Source organism: Cydia fagiglandana, chromosome 23 (assembly GCF_963556715.1).
Source record: "Cydia fagiglandana chromosome 23, ilCydFagi1.1, whole genome shotgun sequence".
Taxonomy (NCBI): Eukaryota; Metazoa; Arthropoda; class Insecta; order Lepidoptera; family Tortricidae; genus Cydia; species Cydia fagiglandana.
The window spans coordinates 7,720,680-7,745,439 of record NC_085954.1 but is presented as its reverse complement, the minus strand read 5'-3'; the positions used below and the strand labels follow the sequence as shown (position 1 = coordinate 7,745,439).

The following is a 24,760-nucleotide window of genomic DNA, read 5'->3' as shown; positions in this document are numbered from 1 at the left end:
CCTAGCGGTGAGAGCGTGCGACTTACAATCTGGAGGTCGCGGGTTCAAACCCCGGCTCGTACCAATGAGTTTTTCGGAACGTATGTACGAAATATCACTTGATATTTACCAGTCGCTTTTCGGTGAAGGAAAACATCGTGAGGAAACCGGAGTAATCCCAATAAGGCCTAGTTTACCCTCTGGGTTGGAAGGTCAGATGGCAGTCGCTTTCGTAAAAACTTAGTGCCTACGTCAAATCATGGGATTAGTTGTCAAGCGGACCCCAGGCTCTCATGAGCCGTGGCGAAATGCCGGGATAACGCGAGGAAGAAGAAGATATCTTGATATCAAAATACTTAGAGTTGAATATATAAAAACCATCCGTCAATTATACTAAGTAAATGCTAAGTAAGTTTTTGGTGAGTTTGGTAACGTAAGATAATATTTACTTTGTAGGTGCAGGTCTTCTTATGAAATGATAATGTCTCTTCACTTTGTTCATATGGTCCTTAGAAAGAGAAAATAATGAATATTATTAACTGGCAATAAAAAAAACTTGCAATTAAGAAATATTCCACACCGAAAATTTTCGAAAACTTTTCATATTTTTGTATGAGGATATAAATTTTCCGTTTCCATAATGAAAGTTCCCTTATTTTCCCATGAAATTTTCCTAAAATTTTCTACATCTTGCACATACTGTAATCTTTCCTTACTCGTAATTCGTTGAGCATGAGTCTCGCCTGCCCGCTGCCTCGCAGTCGCAGCGCGGCGCGCCACAGCCCCCGCGCGCGCAGCACACGCGCCGCGCAGAACGTGCCCGCGCGCATCTGCGTCATATACAATACACTAAGGGTCGGTTGCACCAAACTGTTACGAACGTTAAAGAGTTCGCTAAATTTTTATGTATGGAAAGTTTCATAGTAAAGGCGCGGGGCGCGCCGGCTGACGATGATCAGTCTGTCAAATGTGGTTGGTGCAACTGGCACTAAATGAGCTGAGCTTTGTCTCTGGTCAAATTAAGTTTAAAATTAGACATTAGACAAGTAAATTTAAAAATCCCCAAAAGAATAATAATCTAGGTGCCTAAAATAATGTCTCCCATTATCCGTTACTGGCTTAATTAACAATGGACTACTACTGGACTCTACCAACTGTGAAGTACGAGTACCTATACCCTTTCAAACGGGGTCCCTTTGTTTCCCATAAAGTTTTAAGTCATAATGTATTGTTTGTCATATTATCGTTAGTCATAAAACTGAAACTGTTAAGTTTTCAGGATTTTCATAAGGTTATTTCTGTAGATAGGTTAGGTTAGGTTAGGTTTGTTTTATGGCAATCCTAAAAAGTTACGCTTTTCTGAGAAAAACCAATTATGACTAACGAAAATTCGGACAAACAATACATTATGACTTAGAACTATTTGGGAAACAATAGAGACCCCTTTCAAACAAATAATAATTTTCCAAATCAGCCCAACCGTCTTCCAAAAATCTAAAATGTTGAAAACCTCAAAGATTCATGGTTTAAATTCAAAACATTCTTTATTCAAGTGCGCCTAGCAGCAAGCACTTTCAAATGAATGTTTAGATTAGCTACCCAAAATTTTTGTTCCCAATATTTTTTGTCCCATTCGCGTTTTTCCCCATTCTGTCATTCCATCATTCGTAATGTTTTTACGATAGGTAGGTAGGTTAGGTTCGTAAGGTAGCTTCAGAGGCCCGAAGGGTAAACCGCCCGGAAATAGGAGCCCCGCGTAGCGGGGCTTCGTCGACTCAGGGTAAGAAGGAAATGTTCTCGAAATATTACTCTTCGGGGAAAAACGTCGCCACAACAATATGTTGATGCAATTATAATTCCTCCTCCTTCAAAATGTTTTATGCTAAATAGTCGGTTCACACACCTGAACGTGTGCCCGCCCCCCGCCCGCCGCGCAGCCCCCCCAAGGCGTGAGGATCGTGCCGCGTGTGAAACGCAGCATGGGAGACACGTCGTCTTCAGCTGTCAGCATCTGATAACCATGTACACATTACTAACGGTAAAGATATGTATAACTCTATATAAGATAGAGTCTAAAAATGTGCCTCAGAAAACCAAGAAAAAATTATGCTCGAAAAGATGGCGTCATACTTTTAGCCAAGCTTTTAATTTTTAAACACGTTTCAAAAATAAGTTGGCAAATATATGACAATTATGTATCTAATACGATCATTTATACCTATTCTTCTGCTTTCATAAGCTGCTGATTTTTAAAAAGAGTGTTTACCTTTTTTCTAATGCTAATAAAAAAGAACTACTTATAGCACTAACCTCAATGTCTCCCAAGGTGATGTATATGATGGAGTCCTTTAGAGAGTTCCGCTTGATGATGCAGTCACCAGGAATGTAGAAGATGGTCTCCATGTGTCTGGCTAGTTCTGAGAGGAACTCGTACGACAGGTCGCGGAGAAGGCCGCTCTGAAGATAACACAAGGTATGTAAGGCGACGAGATAAGAAGGCCGCTCTGATGATAACGCTGCGTCGGGCCCAAGGCGTTCGCGTTCGCAACGAGATCGCCCGCGTAGGACACTGTTTCTATAGGTATAAAAGGATTGATTCACCCCACTTCGCTTCGCGTTCGCATCTTGTTCGCCTACGTAGTACGCTGCGTAACACAAGGTAACTCGAGATATAGCAGTCCGCGGGGAGTTGCGAGTTGCATGAGTAGTCTAGATTTTATGGCGTCGAAAAATGTTGTTTCGTCCATTTGGTTCAAAAAACTGTTTACGCGACCCTCAAAATTTCACCATTCTCATAATAGGGATATCGACGTTTGTAAAATATCTGGGAGACAGAGCTTTGCTCGGTAAACATACGAACGTTCGGAAATACGAACGTTTCCGAGAAAATATGATGGAAAACAACTATGCACTACATCTGTACTTCAATGTACAAAAATAATCTGCCTTGGGAGCCACTTACGACTTCGTGCCCGTCGCTGGCGAGGCAACCGGGTCCTGGGGTCGGGAGGCACGTGAGCTCTTCAGAGAGCTAGGCAAGCGCCTCAGGGAGAAGGGGAATGACCCCCGTTCTGAGTCATGGCTTGTCCAACAGGTCTCCATCGCTATACAGTGGGGTAACGCTGCTAGTCTGATGGGGACCTTTGGACCCGGCATGGCTCAGAACGGGATTTAGTTTCTTAAGTTTGTACAATGTATCCTTTGTGAGATAGGTACATATAATTTTATTAATTGGATTCAATGTTCGAATACCTTCTGTGTGGCCTCGAAGTAGACATCGGTGTACACGCTGCTGGGCAGGACGGGCGGGAAGCTTGGCAGCAGTTGAGAGTCTGAGACTGCTCGCTGCTTGTGCCAGTACATCTTGTAGAATGTCTCCACCTTGTTGCGGAGGCTTTCGGGGATACCGGACTTCGTCTGAAGTGATATATGTATTTATTTGTAAGAAGATTGTCAAAGAAGAGTTCTGTACTGCCGAATATTCGGCGCTTCGGTCGGGAGATGAGCCGAATATTCGGTATACGGCATTCGGCCAAAACCACTATTCGGGGCATCTCTAATTATTATGACATTGAACCCCAAGAAGTTGAATCGTACCAGATCCCTCATGATGATCTTGTACCGCGTGCGGAAGCTCTCCTCGGGGCGCATGTGGACGCTGATGACGGAGGAGAGCGCCGCCACTGCCGCCCCCGTCACCATCAGGGTGCCTGTCACCATCACCATCAGGAACACTATGCGGTCGGTATCGTTTAGGGTCAAATCTGGAGGGCTGGAAGCAAAATATCAAAGCCTAATGTGGTTTTAAAAGACTGTCAGCCGCAATCGAACAATGAGATATGTATTGGTCTCATTGTTCGAATACGGCTGTTATTAGTGTACCTCTGGGTTGGAAGGACAGATGGCAGTCGCTTTCGTAAAAACTAGCGGACCCCCCCAGGTTCCCATGTCTCCCATGAGCCGTGCCAAAATACCGGGACAACGCGAGGAAGATGAATACGACGTGACGTTTAAGATTCTTACCCAATAGGTATGAAAATCTTGTTAACGATGTACATGGCATACATCATTTCGAACTGCACCGGTTGCTTGTCTTGTTCGTCGATCTGCGTGAGCACAGAGCCGACGAGCTGCATCACTCGACGTTGGGCGTTTATATGGGGACGACCAAACTACAATAGCAAAAACAAACATACAATTCAATTCAATATATCTGTCGGAGAATGGCTGAATTGTGCCATCTATCGCCTTTAAGATGAGTTTAATCACGCAACCTTTGACAAATAGAGCAAACTAGGTGGTTACGTACACCTGCGTGGCGTTCGGGGCAGTTCTGCAAAGGCGTCACAGAGTGCGCTGTCAAAACAATTGAAGCCCAGAGCAATTGAAGTTATGCTGTCAATCATTGTTCAGAAGTGAACGATGAGAACGAACAGGAGAGGATGACGTATGTGGCGGTTTCTAGGTCAAGAATCCTCTGTTTGGGTAAGATAAGAAACGTAACGTGTGCTGTGATTTGTGATGAAGTTTTGTCCAGTAAAGACTGTGAGCACAGAATAAATAATAGTACTAGGTACAGAAGACTCACTCTCTAACAAAACGCGTCCGTTACGATTCGGACGGGTTACTATCAAAATTACCTTATCGCTAAACGACCATTTCAGCTAGATGACATAAAAGTAAAATACACAGTCAGCATAGAGTCAATTCAGCTGGACGACATGAAAGTAGAATACTCAGTCAGCAAAGAGTCAATTTATCTGGATGGCTAAGAATTAGAATGACTAAGTAGCTAAACGTCTGGAAATATAAATCCCACCAAAAACATTCTGTAAAAAACTAGCCAAGTCTCGATGGAGCTGCTTGTTTATCTCTAAAAAGTAATGAAATCTAGACAAAGTCGTGCCAAGTCTAAGGTTCCTTACTGCGATTTCTTTATTATTATAGTTAATGTTGTGTGACTTGGCCGTTGAAGGGTACACAAGGGTACAAAACCAGGTGCTCCATGACACCATTGCACCAATCTGCCATTGCACCAAAAAGAAGTGTTTGTTTCAGGCTCGCCCATACATAAGTATTATTGAAATACGCAGCTTTATCAAGCCTACAATTGACTGGTTATTAAATCAACGTTTTCCAAGTGGCAATTTTCCATCGTCAATGGGTAGCGGTTCTGGCGACAGATTGGTGCAATGGTGTCATGGAGCACCTGGTTTTGTACCCTTGTGTACCCTTCAACGGCCAAGTCACACAACATTAACTATAATAATAAAGAAATCGCAGTAAGGAACCTTAGACTTGGCACGACTTTGTCTAGATTTCATTACTTTTTAGAGATAAACAAGCAGCTCCATCGAGACTTGGCTAGTTTTTTACAGAATGCTTTTGGTGGGATTTCACTTCTTTTTGTAGAAACGTGGGCATATTGATTTATTTTATTAGATTTTCTTATTTAACACATTTTTTTTCTTTTTAGGAGTAGTTTTTTTATTATTACAAATCTTTCTTTTCTTTTTTTCCGGTTCTGATTCTTGTACAGTAGCAAGTTTTTCGTATTGCCCATTCATTAAATCTAATAATTAAATAATAATCAGTAATCCGTTACTAATCATCATATAATGACTTGGCAATCGCACATATATAATGCTTTACTCGTACCGTACTCGTAAATATGTGTAATGCTCAAACTGCAATTAGCGCTAGAGTTATGTTCAATTAGAATTATTTTTAATAGGTGACGATGATCCTTTTGTCATTATGCAGCCGTGCGATGGCCAAGTCATTATACGTATTACAAATTAAAGATATCTTATTGATACGGTTTTAACACCCCCTGGCACTGATTAAAATAACCGACTTGGTTTCACATTACATCTCAAAACTTTTTTGTAGTAAAAGCGTTGCGAGACTTGCACCTTTTTACATGTAATGTTTTTGATGGGATCTCATCTCTTTTTGTAGGCAGTCCTTCTTTTCGGGTACTCATACCCATACTATGTACATACACATATCATAACTAAACATATCTTCATTCATACTCACATCGTACATCGTAGTGTACCTTTACTTTACTTTACCTACTATTTGTAGGAACTGCAACAGTAACTTTGTAATATCATATATTTATATGGGATTACAAACTTACTTATGCAGTTCTTAGATCTTTAAAACGTGACTGATATTGCAATATTTTTAGGTTTTCCCTTTATGTGGCCATTAAACCCTAACTCTGTACCAAATTTCAGCTCTCTGAGTTTATGGGAAGTACTAGTTCTATTCTGATGATCATGAGTGAGTTTCATAAATGCGAAACTTTGCTTTCGCTTAACTTCGGAACTAAATGACCTACAGACTTGAAATTTTGGATTTTAAGTATGTGATTATAGCTTACTGGATGACCAAAATTTCTGCGTTCTGGTCTTATCCAGAGGTTGTCAGATAGGGGCCTGAAAATGCGGCGAAATGGTTCCAGTAAAGGATGGTACGGTACGGCAGTGTTTGCTTCGCGCTCGACTTGGCGGGGGCACTGCCGTGCCCCCCGATAGTCCGTATGATTAAAATACCTAATAAGCCGAAAGTAAAATTATTTAATTGACGTGAACACAGAACGAGTTAGTAGCAAAACGTCTGGAAATGTAATGTGTCAATGTGTTTACAATACATAGTATGCGCAGGAAGGTTTTAATTATCAAGTGTCATATCAAAATCAAGACGTTTTGCTAACGAGTCGTTTGGCGATTATTCCATTTAGTGAAAATGACATTACACAATACAGACTAATTAGCGTTTATGTCTATTAAGTACTAAAGACATTCGAAGACAAAGGATTTTTGCTGCTAGGTCATTTTCAATTGTAACATTCTAAGATCCAGACGTTTTGCTAAAGAGGCATTGAGCATTCATGTCTATAGTTCGTTTTTTTTAGCATTAGAAAGAACTCCACAGAAGCAAGCGTGCAGTCTTTATCGGGCTCTTTAATTGTTAATAATTATTGAATTATCTAATGTAGCATGGTCAATACATATAATTTACTTCAAATTATTACCGCTGAAAGTGCCGGATTTGGAACCAGAAGCTTTTACTTCTGCGAAGTTCTTTCTAATGCTAAAAAAAACGGACTATATGTTGTCACAAAGACATAACACAATCCAGACATTTCAGCTATATTGTCCTTTAGCGATAAGGTACATTTGATAGTAACCCATCAGGACAGATATGGCCGCTGGGTGGCGACAGCGCCACGCACGGCTTATGGCTATCCACCAAAATTGGTGTGGGACGGATGTACTTTTAGCTACCTGTTGCAAAGCGACGAAATCACGGAGTGAGCCACGCTTGCTGTGAGTTGAATATAGTATTTCATTGAAGGCCCTCGTCATCCACGATTGAAGGTTTATTTGTTTATTTGTTTATTTGTTTTGATTCTGATGTGCTGCCGATATATTATGATACGCCCACGATTCTCGACATATCTTTATATCGAAATACAGGACTCCATAGAGGTCGTTACTAGAGATGCACCGGATATCCGGTTACTATCCGGTATCCGGCCTATCCGGCCATTATTTTACTATCCGGCCGGATACCGGATAGTGACCAACTATCCGGCCGGATACCGGATAGTAACATTGCTTAATTTCGGAGTAAACAAATTGGATTGAAGAAACAGACACGGTCATAATCGTACTTGTTTATTATTTTTAAACAATTTAATAATTCCATTGACTTGCACGCGCACTCATTTCGAACCTAGAAATGAGTCTGCGCGAACGTTCACTAGGAAACAGGTCAAACCTGCAGAATGCGCACCTGAAAAACCGAAATGTAGGTATAGTTGCGTTGGCCGAATATCCGGCGGCCGGATACCGGATATCCGGCTGATGGTCAGGCCGAATATCCGGTATCCGGTATCCGGCCAAACAACTATCCGTTGCATCTCTAGTCGTTACATATTTAAATCTAGGATAAACAATCCGAAGGAGACTTACTCTAAACTTGATGCCAACGAGGTACATCCAAAAGTACGCACACATGATCCGCAGGAGAAACGTGTAGTAGATGTACTTGAGCGTGGTCACAAGGAGGCTGCTGTTCATCTTGTCTCTGTCCGTCATCCCTGGATAAAACAATCTTGGCTTATGTCTTAAGTTCAGACATCACATTTATTAACTCTTTATACAATTAAATAGGGTGGCAAAATAGTATTTCGTACAATCGTGATATAGTAGAGAGCTTTTCCGTCAAGTACCGTGCTTAGATCGTCAGTCAAGTATAGTATGAATATTCTCAAATGATTTTACGGTCGGCTCCCGTGTTGGGCGTGTGGCAAAGCAACAATGTCGTTTTAAAAGCAGCTAAACTCTCAGGTCAGTCGTTTCCCATCCTGTATGTTCGTTAAATGCAACGTTTGCAGTGTAATATTACATAACTAGCAGTAAGTAGCATTAAGTTACTAGGGAAGTAACGTAAGAAATGTTTCAGATCGCATGTTTGTCGACATCGGCTTTGCCTCGGCCACAATCACATGTGATCTGAGGCTTTGTTATTTACTGGCCAAGGTATGTACCTATATATTATTATTCTGCTGCCTATACGCCGGAAAACGGCAAGTTTGTTAAGCGTAGCCGGCCGAAAGTTGATGCTTTCCGGCCGGAGTGCATATTTATTTAGTACTTACAGATGAATCTTAAAGGCCGGTGCACACGTATGAAGTAGCAGACGACCTTGATGTGGTTCTGGTGAGGAACGGGCAGGTAGTGGAGATACGAAACGACATCCATCAGGAAACCCACTAGAAATAGCAAAATACCGTGGGTTCCGTAAGTATAGTGCGCAATAAAATAGTAGAAAATAAATGAGGGCGCCAATTTCTATGTAATTGTCACATTTATGACGTAAAATGATGCGAGATGGATAAAACGCTTATAAAGAGTCTTATTCATCTTCTCTTCTTCATCGCCAATGTCACCATATTGCATCCATGGCCGCCCTTTGTTTATTATAGTTTGGCAAGCCAATTTCGTTAGTAAAAAATAAATATATTAGAAAAATATATGTGCAAATCGGTTCATCATTAGTATCATATTACGCACGGGAATTCCCGTGAGAATCAGACATATTTAAATTATTTTAAAATTAGTGAAGACCCATTGAAGAGTGAGTTTTTCGACCAGTGAACGCGTGTCGTTGCTCCGTGAAGAGGATCCTCGCAAATTGGATCGAAACATATCGAGCTATACGACTTAGCGGCACTTGCACCATCCCACTAACCCGGGGTTAACTGGTTAAACCGGTAATCCAGTGTCAAATTGTACTGGTAACCCCCGGGTTAAGTATGTATATGGTGCAAGTGGCCTTATTGCATAATCTGACAATAAATGATTACTTACTTACTTACTTACTTTAAATGTTAAAGGGGCCCACTGACTTACTACTTAGTTCGCCGGACAATATTCAGTCTGTCCGTTAAATGCAAAATTTGATATTCCCGAACAATTGACAAGCTTCGTTCGGCGAACTGGTAATCTGTCAACTCCTTAATAATACGTGAGTGACCTGTTTTAAAATAATTTCAATATGAATGAGGACAATAGCTGCGGCAAGCAAACCTTTCATGCAGTGAGTGACGGGCTCGCCGGGGTAGTCTCGCGCAGCGGAGATCGCCACGCTCGCCACGACCAGCGCGTACCATATGTTGTAAACCAAATCCATTATCTGAAATGCAGTTACAAAGCTTCACAAAAAGAGATATATGTCTACTATATCCCTACTAGTATATAATACCGTCGAGCTCATAGCCTCATAAATATGTATACATTTCTTCACTTTAATCCATTGCAATAAGGTGACAAAACTAGTGGTTCTGTGAGCTGAAGACTTCGCGAGCAAAGCTTACAACTGAATAAATGTATGACTCTGTTATTAAATAAATCCAAAAACTGGTTCGATATATAATATTATTTTAATCATCCAATCTGCTCACAAAATTTAACATTTATTGGTTGAGAATGCGATCTGTAGAGGAGAGTAGGTATCCTGACATAGGAAAGCATTACCGTCCAAGCAAAACCTAAGGTCGGATTGTTATAATAAGACATTGTACATTTTATAGCATTTTTGGTGCCTCAAGTGGTGTTAACAGATTTGGTATAGATAATTCCAACTGAAATGATAAATACAAGATATATACAGTGGTATCTACTACTAAACGAAATTATGACTAGCTTAAATCTAAACTAGGCCCTTGAGGGCTGAGGTATTGTACCAAGGATGCTGGCGGCATTTCCTCGCTGTATCGCAATGCTGATGTGTTATGCGAGGTAGTCGCCAGCTCTTCAGTTACGTCAACCAGACGCTTCGCGATTTCTGCGAACAACTTATGCGCGCTGGAACCCCATGGACCTAGAGTTTCAACTCCAAAAGGTACAAAATGGTACTCTCTACCGAGGCTCTTATATTTATAATGTTTTAAAATTTCGGCGCTTTCCACCATTATATGGTTAATTAAGGTTAATATTAACGTAAATAACGCTAATTAATCATTAGGGTTGACATTGTTTATACCAATTCCGTTAACACCACTCCGCTGCACCGAAAATGCTATGAATACATATTACGATGTCTGGTTATATTATAATGGTACAGTCACCTGCAAAAATATGTTACACAACGAAAGCCGCAAAAATATCTGACACGATCTTATTTGTAGAGCCATAAGAGCGTGTCACATATTTTTGCGGCCTTCAAATAGTAACATATTATTGCAGGTGACTGTGCCTACCTACCAATGGTCAATTAATGCTAACCAGTACTTCCTCGTAGCGGAACCTGGTGATGGTAGTTATCAGACTCCCCAGCACGAGCAAGCTGAAGACGGAGTTCAGCAACCCGTTCTTCGAGAACCAGCAGACCAGCTCCAGGATATACTGCCATGTCCACCAGTACCGGTACTCCGGCTGCGGACAGTTTTATACTATAACTATATACTACTACCAATTGGTTACGCAGCGTACTACGCACAGACAAAACATCCTCCAGACTGAGCATAGTCGCGCTACCCCCTCTGCAATGCATACGGTAATTTTACTTCATGTTCGAGTCGAAAGTGTCTTTGTATGAAGTCCGTGTCTTTGAACGGACCAATCACGGCACGGGACTTCGCTCACCTACTAGCCAAGCCAAGACAAATCCTTTATAATTTCAGGATTTTTTACACAGCACAGAACTTGGCACGCATATAGATCTCAATTCTTTTGTCGGCGAGTCAACAACGACACATATTCTTAATATTGAACTTGGCTCTCATTTCACATTTATGTTTTTGTTGGGATATTATTGGATGGTTAGAGCAAACGCACGGATTGCGTAGGTTGCGGGTTCAAGTCCTGCCAGAAGCGTCAATTTTTCAATGTTTTCCTTTAATATAAAATTTGGAATATCGCTCGCACGATGTTTTCGTGAGGAAACCGGAGTAACTCCAATAAGGCCTAGTTTATATACCCTATGGGTTGGAAGGTCAGTAGGCAGTCGCTTTTTAACAAGCTTTTATTAGGTCGACCTGTATGTAACTAACTATGTAATGGAATCTAAGGTAACTAATTTAACCATCTTCCAAGGATCGTAGCGTCATGAAAATTGGCAGCTGTATGTAGTTCTGGTGACAATACAATAATATGGTACTGTCGAACTGATCTGATGATGGAGACAGGAGGTGGCCATAGGAAGTCTGTGATGAAACAACGCAACCTAATTGTGTTAGGGGTTTTTAGAATTGTCTCGATGGGTATTAGTTGTCTGTCGTAAGAAAAGTACAGTCAGCGATAAAAGCTTGTACCAAAAATGAAATTTTTGCCAAAAACTTATTAAAAACTAGTGCCAACGACAAGATTAGTTGCCAAGCGGACCCCAGGCTCCAATGAGCCGTGGCAAAATGCCGGGATAACGCGAGGAAGATGATGAGTTAAGACGAAACAGGAGCTGAGTTTTAAATATTTTAGGTAAATATACCCGTCTCGCTAACGGAAGCGGCTCCTAAAACTAGTGCGATAAGGACAAGGCGAAAAATCCTGCGTAAAAATCTCAAAAATCGAGGTTTCGTACTCGACTGTTTCCTCCTCCAAAACTTAACCAATCCTAACCAAATTTGGAAATCTAATTGATTATGAAATTATCTGTGTCGGACCGTTTTGTTTTTTTGGCTAATTAATATCAGTTTTGAATACTATTACGCCTCTCATTGCGGCATAGTCAATGAGGCCATTTTCGCCATTTTGAAGGGCTCTAGCGCCTTAAAAAACCAAAATATCAAAAAAAGCAAAACGGACCGACACAGATATTGACAATATTAATCTGCGTTGAAAAAATCATTGCTCTAGCATCAAAACCCACGGACAGGCGTGTCTCACTTCGCGATTTCGTCGCTTTGCTACAGGTAGCTAAAAGTACATCCATTCGGCCCCAATTTTGGGGTTTGCCATAAGCCGCGCGTGGCGCTGTCGCCACCTAGCGGCCATATCTGTGCTGATTAACAGACACGTTTTGTTAGAGAGTGCATGAGTCTTCTGTACTTATATAGTACTATTATTTATTCAGTGCCACGGAGGAAACAGTCGAGTACGTTTGTATGGAGATAAGACCACTCCTGTTGGCTCTTAATGTTGCTTTTTTGAAGTTTTTTGGCAACTTACTTCATTCTCGACCTCAGCGTCTGCCGCATACAATTCAGCCTGTTTTCTTTTAAAATATCCTTTTATTTTCTTAAGCATTTTACACATATCTATATATTATTCTCAATTTGACATTGACAATCTTTGATAGGTATTCAACTTCTTTTATGCAAATAGTTAAGCACCTATTCTCTATGGTGAGCACTAAAGAGAATTCTTGTTTATTTATATCATTTATATGCTTATAGAATCTAGTCGCACTAAGAAAATTCTGCAGCGGATTTGATAGCCCACGCAGTGTAAGTGTTATTTATACGTCATAATTCCATAGAAGTTCGACGTTTAAAATGACACTTGCACTGCGTGGGCTATCAAAATCGCTGCAGACTATTCACGGTCTGACTCTACCTATATATTTCGGGGATCTCGGAAACGGCTCTAACGATTTCGATGAAGTTTGCTATATGGGGGTTTTCGGAGCAATTCTTGTTTATTTATATACCTATATACTTCGGGGATCTCGGAAACGGCTCTAACGATTTCGATGAAGTTTGCTATATGAGGGTTTTCGGGAGCGTTAAATCGATCTAGCTAAGGGTCGGTTGCACCAAACTGTTCGTATCGTTAAACAATTCGCTAAATTTTTATGTATGGAAAGTTTCATAGTAAAGCGCCGGGGCGCGCCGGCTGACGTTGATCAGTCTGTCAAATGTGGTTGGTGCAATTGGCCCTAAGTCTTATCTGGGAAAACGAGCATTTTTGAGTTTTTGTATGTTTTTCGAGCAAAGCTAGGTCTCCCAGATATTAATCAGTTAATCACTAATTAACTGAACCCATTCTACTTAGGTGAAACGGCTGAAACTTGGAACCTGATAGTTTGAGGCCCGAGAAAAAAATACGATAGTTTTAACCAATACTTTAGTGGCGACCGGTCTGGCCTAGTGGGTGGGTAGTGACGCTGCCTATGAAGCCGATGGTCCCGGGTTCGAATCCTGGTAAGGGCATTTATTTGTATTATGATACAGATGTTTGTTCCTGAGTCATGGTTGTTTTATATGTATTTAAGTATTTATTATATATAATTATATATCGTTGTCTGAGTACCCACAACACAAGCCTACTTCTTGAGCTTACCGTGGGGCTTAGTCAATTTGTGTAAAAAAAACAAATGTCCTATAATATTTATTTACTTATCATCATCATCTCACCCAGACGAAGTCGCCGGCAGAAGATGAAGAACTTTCAGGTCGTATTTTGGCAGTTTTAATCTCGTATAGTGATAGGTACAGTTACGTCTGAAAATATCGATACGGACACAGAGGGGGCTACCGCCAAAACCAAAATTTGCAAATTGCGGGGATCTTTCTCTTTTACTCCAATGAAGGCGTAGTTAGAGTGACAGAGAAAAACGCCCGTAATTTACGAACTTCGATTTTCGCGGTTATAGCCAAAGTTATAGCCCAGTGTGTTGATGGTGCTCAGAGCATAAAAAGTTCAACCACGGCATTGCATGAACAAGAGATTTCTTCTTAAAATCCATCCTTGGGTCCTAAGGACCAATCCTGCCAAAGGAAATCTTTTGTTCATGCAATGCCGTGGTTTAGGGCTTCCACCCTCGACTATTATAATGGGCTAATGCCCAGTTTTTTTCTCGATTTTGGATACCGTACCCTATGGAGAGTAACAAGCAACTCTAAGTGGTTTTCGTAGTCTATGGATGTCGCTATATTAAGGGTATTGCGTGTTTTTGACTTATGATGAATAAACAACCTAAAATAAATAATTAATTTGAGTTATGGTTTTGTTTCGTGCTCTTGACGGCTTATATTTTATATTTGGAACTTCGTCCGTATCGATATTTTCAGACGTGAGCGTACTCCATTCCAGGAAATAAACTCCTCCTTTTTTTGAAGTCGGTTAAAAATGGTCCTTAAAGGGAACCAAAGATGGCGCGCCGCTAGAAAATAGGGATAACGCGCGAAATAAAAAGAGTATTAACTTGGTATTAACGTTTTACCTCAAGACAATTACCAGAATTACCTATTCCTATTACTCTGAAAAACTATATGTATGTCGGCGGCCGATTGTAAGATCACGCAGATCGTGATGTTCCTGTGTAATGTTTTGACGATAGTCACATGAAACCAATATATATATATACCTAGGTAGGATAGGTTCGTTAGGTTGCTTCAGATGCCCGAAGGGCAAACTGCCCAGAAATAGGAGCCCCGCGTAGCGGGGCTCCGTCGACTCAGGGAACGAGTTAAAGATTTTCACGTTTCACGATATGCCTAGGAATTTCACGATATGCCTGATCTTACGATCGGCCGCCGACATGTATACTAATTGAATATAGGTAATTTGTTTCATTTAATTACTATAGCCGCTGACCAAATACGTAATTAATAATTATTAAATAGCAAAATCGTTACCATCCCATTGTTTACAGATTTTCCTACTAGATATGTCTGGCAAATGTACAGGGAACACTTTAACACTTACTTTAAACCTTACTCCACCACAATAAGGTGTATAAATTTAACGTGTGTTTATTACGAAAGCAGACGTTTATCTGGCCTCTGCCCCCATTAGGGGGTCAAGATGACTGTATACTGATGCTTTGACATTAGCTAATCTGACAGTAGGTACGGACTAGCTGTGGGAGACACACACTTGGTAAGTTTTAATTATTTAATAAAGATAAATACTTATTTACTAACTCTTCGGTCGTTCCTGCATTTAAAAGCCATATGTTTGTTTACAAATACCTACAAGTAAGTGTCTTATTTTATTCGACTCTTAGAGACTTACTTAATTAAGTCCTAGGCTAGCGCCGCGATTCGGGAAATGATATGAATTAGTGAAGATATTATCTTTACTGTATCGTTATTTATAGTTCATCTCTAATTTATTTCCCGATACGCGCCATAGGACTCATAATTACCTATACTGATATGTATGTAAGTAAATATTCTTTATTGAGAACTATAAAGTTAAAAAAAATACGCAGACAGCGAAATACAAGCTTAAGACTACGAAACAACAGGCGGTTTTATCGCTAAAAAGCGATCTCTTCCAGACAACATTTGGGTAGCAGGAAAGTTAAGTAGGTAAGGTAGGTACTTACAATTTAGAACGGGTAGTGTCGATATAGAGGTACATATATGTCGTCGGAAAGTTCCCAAAGTTGCGAAATTTACACATGGAATAATTTATGATACTTCTCCTATTTTTATGTGAACGAAATTCCATTTCCAAGATCGAAACTTTCTAAAACTTGTCTGTAATATTTCTTGTGTCCTCCGATAATTCCGTACACGGCGGGAAGAAGTTGATAACTCGTGGGAAAAAATAGAAGAAATATGAACTTTATGGAGTTTTATTTTAAGTTCAAACTTCTTCAACAAAATATCTCGAGTTATCAACTTCTTCCCACCGTGTACGGAATTATTCCTACTCTTTGGAAACTTTCCGCAACAACCTACACGAGTAGTTTTATTTAAAATACTACACTTACGAAAGTGTAATATTTAAATTATTTCTGTCGCGGCGCCGTGACTATAGGTATGCCTAATGTTTACAAGTATAAATATCTCATTGACCCAACCTTACGAGATCACATGAACTCCTAATATTAGTTGTTTGTTGATTTCACTACTTACGTAGGTACGCGACATAATACAGGCAAAATTAGGCGTTATGCTTTTAAATAAAAACAGTACCCACTTTACGATTTCTTGAGAATTGGATCCGATAAATTATATTTTCTTTTTGTTATCATACCGTAACACATTTACAAATGTCTCATTAATACAGATTTGCATAATTGTTTTCCATCGTATTTTCTCGGAAACGTTCGTAGTCCGATTGAAAAAGCAAGACACGTTCGTACGTGTCCGTGAAAATACGATGGAAAACAATTATGCACTACATCTGTAAATATGGTACAGCAAAAGACGGACATACAATTTATCACTTTATTTTTTATTTCAGCGCCATGACGCTTTTCTCGATCCTGCTACTGTTTCTAGTGGCCACCACAACAGCATCACCTATAACCACTGGAGATGTGGTAGCTACCACTACGAACTCTACTGCTGAAGACTTACTGATAATAACGGAAAACTTCTTTCTCGAAACCAACGTCAAATATACTGGACAGCACGACATCGTCAACATTATCGTACCTCTCAACAAAATTAACTTCGAAGACGATGACGAAGAGCGATACAACAATGATATAACAATATTCTTTGTTGAAGCCGATTTAAATGATAAAGGCGAAAGAAAAGATCAGGGATTATACGTCCTCAAAAACGGTAAAGCCACTAAAATACTAGATAATGGAAGGGACGCTACAGCTTTAAATGATGATAGTACAAAGGTATATCTTGGTGCGTCTGACGGTATTTATGTATACGACGATACAAATGGTAAAACTACTAAGTATGGAAGTCTCACTGATAATATAATTCAAATTGAAGCTGATAATAAAACAGGAGTCGTATATTTTCTGACAAACGACCATGAAGTATTCTCTGTCGCTGACGAAGGAAGAAAGAAAAATAAAGTTAACCTTAAAGATGTTAGAGAAATTGCCATTGATTATAATAGCAATCTGTATTATTATGATAATAATAAAGACTTGTACTTGTGTAATCTAAACAATGGTGGTGTCCAGAAAATAGAAGGTATACCAAGTCGAAAAAGTATCAAACTGATCCGACCAATGTTTGCTCAGGAAGATGGCGTTTTTGCTATTATAGATGATGTTATATATTTGCTGAACGCTGATAGGACTGCAGAAAAAAGTAAAGGAAGTTTAAAAGTAAAACCATCCGCATATGCCCCTGAAGCTACGTTAATACATTATTATGCACTTGACAAAAAAATATACGAATTCAATGTTCTAGCAATGATTAGTCCAGAACTTGAGGAATTGCGAGACTTTTTAAATGACAAGAAAAATGAAATACAAAATATTGCTACGAAGTCAAGAAGTTCTTTTGGGGCATAAAATTAAATGTATATATTTGTGATTAAAATTACTATTTTTATTTCTCATTATTCTACCCTGAGGAATATATTCAAGAAATTTACAAGTGTGTTGCCTTAAAAATAAAAAAAAATCGGCGAAAAAATCCTGCGCCAAGGTATGCAATTTTACAATAGATTTTGCACCGACCGAAAAGTCTAATTCTCAACAATTTTCAGCTAATATCATAACCGGATTAACCAGAAATACCTACAAGTGCTTGATTTTAATATTAGTTGTAAATTGTTGTTCAATACAATTTTCGTGAGTCGCTACACAAGAGCATTCTAGTATCAAGTAGCGGTACTGATAATTCCGCTACCCGATGCTAGATGTCGACTGCGGAAATAGTAGCCGTTATGGTACAACAACTGATGTATGGAGTGAGCACCTTATTCTTACTATATTTCTTCATGCCAGTACGGTTCATCATGGCCACAAAACAGATAGGTACAGAAGTCAATCACATGTAACATGTAACATTTAACTTTCTTTGTTGTTATTTACTTGTGTATGCTATAGTTTATCACGAATAAATGAGATGATTTGATTTGATTTGACATGTATGTACCTCACTTTTCATACCTACGCTCGGCGGTCGTTCTAGGGTTGTTAACTATAGCTTATGCACAAAAATCTATCGTGGTAATGGCACTCGTATCTAGTTGTTTGATTTATTGTTGAGGATGAAACGGGAAGAATGGAAATATAAATTTATAATAACTAAAATATTTTAATTTTAATGTCATTGTTAAACTGGTAGTTTAAAAAAACGATAATTCACCGTTTAATGTTGGATTTAAATAACCGTCTACTGAACAGTTATAATAACTTTTTTTGTTTCACCATTATTGCACAAATAAGTTCACAGACGCGTGTTTCAAGCGGATGGCACTCGCGCTCGCAGTGGTCCCAACCGGTCCGAGATATCGTGTCCGTGAGCAGTGTCTATGTGGGCGTTGCTCGAGCGCACTTTGTATGTAGATTGATTTCTGTACCTATCTGTTTTGTGTCATGGCTCTGAAATTGGATTAGGTCACCTGACGAAATAAATGTGTTATGTTGTTTTGTTACGTAATAAATAGACGCTGGTAATTTTTGACATGGTTTATTTATTGAAAAATTGTACTATTGCCAATATTTTCTCTTTATGACAACACTGTGAAAAACATTGAATGTTCAGTGAGCGACGAGCGCTATCGAGTATCGACAATAATTTATTTCTGTTAAAATCACAGACATGTAACTAATAAGGACTGTTATCCATACAGAGTTGTAAAATAATGCGAATATTGTGCTTTAGTCCCGCTTATACAGGGTTTGGTACATCGTTTGCCAAATTAAAACGGCAGATAGCTTGAGACATTTGCTATCTTCTCATGCCTAGAAAAACAAAATTGGCTATGGTTTTTTTCACTACTACGCAAGTAAAAATTTTAAATTTACGAAAAACTGTCATAGAAGTGAAAAAAAATTATGGCACCAAATTAAAAATTTCTAGGCCTGAAAAGATAGCAAATGACTCAACCTATCAGCCGTTTTAATTTGGCAAACAATGTACCAAACACCCTGAACTTCAACATATGTATACTCACATGTTGAAGTTCACATAATGCCATGGTAACATGAGCAGAGGTAAAAGCAATATCTTTACTCTGTATCTTTAGGTATTCAAATAAAAGTAAATAAAATCTACCCTCAACTGGCTTAAGGAGCCATTTAAGGGTAGATGAAAACATTACATGACCAAACAATGTAGGTTAAAGTCAGGTCGTTCAGTGACAGATCCAGGCGGTTTTGTATTTAGTTGGTCAACCAATAAATGTTTTGACTACCCGAAAATTTAAAAATTGTTTGTTTACTTTTATTTAAATGCCTAAAGATATAGACTATAGGAATAAAAAACAATTTTTGGCATATGGATGTCAGCAGTCTTCATCACTTACCCGTCTCTAATTAAAATATTCACATAACAGATTATGTATCATTATTCTAAAACATTTCGTTACAATGTACTCACAAGTTAAGTATTAGTTACCATATTATTATTAATAAAAATAGATTTTTAGTTCGCACCCAAATCTACATCAACATGGAATCGAAAAACTTTAATATACTACATAATTTTAACTAGAAAACATTGTACAAATACGTTTCAAATACATAAATAACCCCTTCAACGTCACGGTTACCGTGCGCGGCGCGTCATTGTGAACTTTATCGCAATGCACGAAGGTTGATATTGGGTTGCAGCCGCGCGGGGTCATTTGACGTCCTTGACGATCAAAGGGTTAAGAAAAAATGCAATAACGGCTTCACTGCCTTCACACGTACATATAATTAATGTAATTTTAGATATAAATGCAAAAAGAACTTCACTACTTTGAAACCTGAAATAATGTACATAGGTTAGCACTTATGGATACACACATTCCAATTTACACACCTCACACCCCAATAATATATAAGCACACGCTCAAATGCATTATTTGTTTATTGTTAATATTACCGAAAAATGGGGTGACATTAACATTACAGGGAGATAAATAAATATAGTTTGTAAAGTTACAATTTCATCGGTAGTAGTCAATAGCTTTGTTTATTTTTTTTAAGTGAAAACTTCTTTAGCGGCGCTGTGCACTTTTTGTGATGCGGAAAAAATGTTAAACTCGTGACAGGTCACGTGACCGTAAGATTCGTAAGACGGACACGTGACCTGATCGAAAAACTGTTACAATGTCATTGAGTTTTCACTTCTGCCGGCACTCCCGGAGTGCAACCCGTCGTTTGTTTTTAACTGTTTAAAGTAGTAACTTAATTTTCTCCTAAAATCACCCCATTTTATTTGTATTTATATCTATTTATTTACCTTTACGTTAGTATAGTTTCTGCTATGGAAGATTGTATAGAAAATTAAAAATTGAATAACCTAAACAAAATACATCGTACATAATGTATAAGCTAACTTAGTATTTAAAAAAAAATTATAACTAAATTACTAAGGCCCATTTGCACCATCCCACTAACCAAGGGTTAAGTGGTTTAACCGTCAACCCAGTGTCAAATTGTACTGGTAACCACGATTAATCCAGGTTTAACCGGTTAACCCCGGGTTAGTGGAATGGTGCAAGTGGCGCTAAGAGAACAAAGACATACCTACAAATTTACTTTTACATTTTTATGGTCTCGGATATTAAAGTTGTAAAAAAGGACATGCAAATGTTTAAAATTAAGTTGATAAGGTAAAAATTGTAGTGACAAAAATAAAATCCTAGTTAAAATCAATTAAACACAATTTACCACGAGGTGCAGAAAAGCGCTAAAACGGCTATTATTGTCATGATTTAAGAGAAAATAAAATAGACACATTCAATCAAGACACGTTAGTTAAAATATAAGTAAACCGCATAGTACCATCGGCCACATTGTTAACTGTACATCGGTGGACCTTATGCCTAGTGGTACAGTCGCCATTAGATATATCGGAGCGGCCAGTGTGTTCACAATATCTGAACACGCATTTTAAGTATTCTAACGCCCTGACAATGGGCGTGTTCAGATATTTGTGAGCGCCTTGGCTAATCCGATATATCTGATGGCGACTGTACAGTTAGGAGTGTTGCTGTTTGTACAGACCATCAAAAAGCACTGAATTGATTTCCAAACTCTCAAGTTTTCACAAACAAAAAATAAACAAGTTACCACTAAGTATTTTGCACAGTTTTAATTTTTAAATCATAAGTCAATACACAGACCAACATTCAGAGTTCCATCGTCTTTGGTGCATTTTAATTTAAACTTCACTCACACTTCTTTATATATTCATACATTCATGTAGAACCCTTTAGCTTTTCAACCATTTAAAAACTGAATTTAATTTAAAAAAAGTTCAAAACTTATTTTTATGATTTTTCTTACTCAGAACCGTTAGCACATCCGTTTCTTAGAATTGTAAATATGTCAGACGTTCTTGTTATTTGGCCAAGTTTAATAACCGTCATCAATATCACCCATTCTACGTTAACCTTTTGAACGCCACAGACGGCAATTGACGTCAACGCAAAATCGTGACAACGACGCCAAAGACGGCATTTGACGTCGATCGTTTTTTGATGAATATCTACTGAAAAACACCCCACTTGGCATTATTTATTCACAAAACTAAATTTTACCCCCGTGGCATCACTGGCACGGCAAATGGATGCGCCGTTTGGCGTACAAAAGTTTAAAAACTGAATTTAATTTTTTTTTTCTCATAATTTGTTTTTATGATTTTTTTTACTCAGAACCGTTATATATGTCATAGACGTTTTTGTTATTTGGCAAAGTGTAATAACCATCATCAATATCACCCATTCTACGTTAACCTTTTGGACGCCAATGACCGATATATCCGCCCCGCTGGTTCAACGTCAACGACCGATTAATCGGTCACACACCACAGAACAAGATAGACCTACGTGCATATGCATAAATTTCAATTTCAGTTTTGACACTTCCGTGACGTGGCGTCTGAGTGACAGCTTTTGTGTTTGACACGGCGTCGAAAAGGTTAATAAGGGGTATTACTGCAATGATATATCGCCAGAGAGCAGAGTTTTTTGAGATATTTTCATAATGACATTGAGCATCAAGGCGGTCTGTTTACAGAGGCTTACGGCGAAACGCGAAATTTACATTTTTGTCTTTCGCGCGCCCTCAGTATGTGCTAGTGGCGCCCCCGACGCAGAGTTTTGAGTAATATTCCCTATTATGACAATTAAATATGGCGACTAGCGTAGATCAAAGGCATCAATTTTATTTCCGTATGAAGCTGCGTTACGTTTTAAATAAATACTTAGATTATTTAAAGTCAGTGCGCCCAAATCCGACTGCTATATCTCGTATATGAGCATTTATTTTATTGACAGAGTGCTGTATTGATGCTGTGCTGTAGATAGTTTATATACATTATGATTTTCCTTTATATAATCATACATAACGTCAATAGTACAATTTTAAATATTGTCTAAACTTAAATAATCTATTAGCTCGTGTTCGGATTTAACTACCCTGCAATCGGATTTGGCCACACTTTTAATAATAACATGTAAAGACATGTTGCCACTTAAATACCAAAACTGCCACTTAAATATGCAAGCCGATTAAATTAATTTTAAATGCACGATATTTACCTACATATAAATAATTTCAGAACCAAATTCCCCAAAATATCCCACATATCAGGTAGGTATATACAAAATCGTATCACTTATGTTCGTTACAAGCCACTTAAAACAAAACGAGAATACCCGGATGACGATAGGATCTTAAAACGTAATTTTTGGAACACATGAGAATCTTATAATATACATTTTACATGTGAAAAAAATGGATAGATAATACCCACGTTTTAATTTTTAATTTATTTTATATAATTATAAACGAAAACTAGATTTTTTCCACAATTTATCCGATGGCACTTGGTTGAAGTCAAATCCTTAGTCTATCTATTTCATTTAAAAAGAATGAAAAAAAAAAGACATTACTCCGTCATTTGATCATATTTTTTTATGATGGAACATGGAATTGTACACTGAACATCTTGTATAGATGTAGTACATAATTATTTTCCATCGTATTTTCACGGAAACGTACGAACGTGTGTTGCTATTTCAGTCAGTCTCGGTACAAAAAGTACTGACGTTGACTGAAGTAGCATGACAAATACGAACGTTTCCGAGAAAATACGATGGAAAACAATTACCTATGCACTTCATCTGTACGGAGCTATTAAATAATATAACGCAGTATTTTAAATAATAACCCCCTTATTCATAAACGTTTACTAAAGTTGACAAGCCGATAATAATTGTTTTCATCACACTCGCTCAGTAAATGTGGAATTGCACGCAGGTTTAGCGGGAGTTATAGATAAAGCGTTCTCCCTGGGGAGTTATGAAGTTTCTAGTGCCATAATTAACAGTTTTTTGTCTTTATACTTAATTTATGTATCGCAAGTGTGATGAAAAACATTGTGTGTAACTCGGGGCGTAATAATATTGCAAACTCGAGTCTACAAATCGCTCCGGCAAGCGGTCGCGATTTAACTTACTCTCGTTTGCAATATTCAACTTACGCCCCATGTTGCACAATGTACTATTGTCCCTTTCCATCATACAAATACGTCGGAAAGGGCCAAACGATTATTATCGGCTTGTTAACTTTAGTAAACGTTTATGAATAAGGGGGTAAATGTGTAAATTTTACAGTTTTATTAATGTACAGATACATAAACTTATTTTTTGCATTTGTGCCTATTCCAAAATCAGTAAGTTAGTTCTTCAAAGTTCCAGTATTTATTTGTATTATTATTTAGAGAAATTAGGTTATTTTATAACAAACAAGTATTACCTACCATCAAAGTTTTTTTTTCTTAGAAAGAAAACATGTAATGTCTTTATGTCTATATGTATACCTTTAATATAATAACGGATTTTCGTAATCCAGCCGAAATAATGACTAACAAGAATTTCAACGGACGGACCACTAAATCTACACATATTATTAACTATATTAAATATTAATTTTATTTAGTTTGGATCATGGTATAATAATATACTCCGCCTGGTACTCTCTTCCCGTCTTTTCTAGGTCACCTGACTGACACAAGCCTACGTCATCAAGCGACAGCGCTATATGATAATATGCGATAGCGCTATATATAGCGGTTATGTTATTGTGACGTAGGCCTGTGTCACTCTGGAAAGAGAAGACCATGTTTTATTAGACTATGGTTTGGATAATATTTTAAGGGCGTCATTACGATATCAAGTGGCATTACATTAGTGGAAAATGATACTTATTTCTTTTACAGTTAGGTATCATATATTTTTAGGTTTAAGGCCCGTGCACACCGGCTTGCGTGTGCGTGACGTGCGCGTGTGCGTGCGCTAAAATGTTGGAGCCGCACACGCACACGTTACGCAAGCGGTGTGCCATCTCTCATAAGAATCAGTATACTACAACACCGCACGCGCACGTACACGTCACGCACACGCATCCGGTGTGCACAGGCCTTTAATATCAAGCAATAGTAAAT

General features: G+C 38.5%; 2 protein-coding genes across 2 annotated transcripts in view; one reads left to right on the top strand and one right to left on the bottom strand.

Moving 5' to 3' along the window:
* Window positions 1-9,666, bottom strand: part of LOC134675758 (uncharacterized) — a 43,486-nt gene extending 33,820 nt beyond the window's left edge. Inside the window, exons 1-8 of the mRNA XM_063534068.1 lie at window positions 9,588-9,666; window positions 8,657-8,770; window positions 7,968-8,095; window positions 4,003-4,151; window positions 3,577-3,751; window positions 3,232-3,396; window positions 2,246-2,436; window positions 667-849 (exon numbers count right to left, since the gene is read on the bottom strand). Coding sequence (XP_063390138.1) covers window positions 667-849; window positions 2,246-2,436; window positions 3,232-3,396; window positions 3,577-3,751; window positions 4,003-4,151; window positions 7,968-8,095; window positions 8,657-8,770; window positions 9,588-9,594 — 1,112 coding nt within the window. The 5' untranslated portion in view covers window positions 9,595-9,666. The remainder of the gene's footprint in view (window positions 1-666; window positions 850-2,245; window positions 2,437-3,231; window positions 3,397-3,576; window positions 3,752-4,002; window positions 4,152-7,967; window positions 8,096-8,656; window positions 8,771-9,587) is intronic.
* Window positions 9,667-15,286: 5,620 nt separating this feature from the next.
* LOC134676016 (uncharacterized) lies at window positions 15,287-17,804 on the top strand. The gene is made up of 2 exons (XM_063534332.1): window positions 15,287-15,320; window positions 16,638-17,804. Exon 2 carries the CDS (start codon window positions 16,642-16,644, stop codon window positions 17,659-17,661), a length of 1,020 nt encoding a protein of 339 aa, XP_063390402.1. The 5' UTR covers window positions 15,287-15,320; window positions 16,638-16,641; the 3' UTR covers window positions 17,662-17,804.
* The last annotated feature ends 6,956 nt before the right edge of the window (window positions 17,805-24,760 follow it).